Genomic DNA, 785 nt, shown 5'->3' with positions numbered 1-785 from the left:
TATATCAATCCCTTGACCTGCTTGTTAATTTCTTTGTCATCGTTTTGTTTTGTTATTAACTTGCTGCTTCTTTTTATCATCGTTATCATGTCTTATGATTTAGCTTTAGGCCTCCATGCCATAAAATCAACTACTTGCTTGATTTGGTGTAATGAATTCGATTAATAATATTGTGCCCATTGAACGATTAATTGAACATCAAATAGTCCTTACTTATTTAGTAGAGACCGGTAGACATATCGGGCGTGCGTTGGTGCCTCATACTTTCCCATGGCATAATTCGACCCCCCAATTTATCCTTGGTGGACATAGACCATTTTCCTTATTCATTGAGTCAATCAAATAAAAAAGAAAGGGTTTTTATTTCTTGTTTTGTTTTCCCTAAAAAAAAATAATAATAAAATAAGTGGCGACTCCTTAACTTTTTTTTTGACTCATGATTTTTCTAATAAAAAAATACTCCCAAAATCAAACCTTTCTTTTTCTTAAAAACCCTTTCCAAGAGGTGTCACGTGGCCGTGTCCACAAATTGGCACTCCCAACTCAATACCTAATCCCTTTTATTTGGGTCAAGCTCAATGAAACTTTCAGAACTAATTCATTGTTACAACTTACAATAATATTTCATAAAGAAAATAGGGCGATCCCCATTTCAATAAGAGGAAAAAGAATTTGCAAAGTTTGGTTGATAATTAATTGAGAGTTGAGGAAAATCATCAATCTCAAACGAAGTTGTAGATATATTTTGTAATGAGCTGATTGACAATTATCTTGTAAGCTTTTTC

The 785-nt window shown here is 32.9% G+C and overlaps 1 protein-coding gene across 1 annotated transcript in view; it reads right to left on the bottom strand.

The window, feature by feature from the left end:
* Positions 1-450: 450 nt before the first annotated feature.
* Positions 451-785, bottom strand: part of LOC115960169 (GDSL esterase/lipase EXL3-like) — a 17265-nt gene continuing 16930 nt past the window's right edge. The window contains exon 6 of the mRNA XM_031078925.1: positions 451-770. Coding sequence (XP_030934785.1) covers positions 723-770 — 48 coding nt within the window. The 3' untranslated portion in view covers positions 451-722. The remainder of the gene's footprint in view (positions 771-785) is intronic.

Source organism: Quercus lobata, chromosome 9, assembly GCF_001633185.2.
Source record: "Quercus lobata isolate SW786 chromosome 9, ValleyOak3.0 Primary Assembly, whole genome shotgun sequence".
Taxonomy (NCBI): domain Eukaryota; kingdom Viridiplantae; phylum Streptophyta; class Magnoliopsida; order Fagales; family Fagaceae; genus Quercus; species Quercus lobata.
This window is presented reverse-complemented; position numbering and strand designations above follow the sequence as displayed.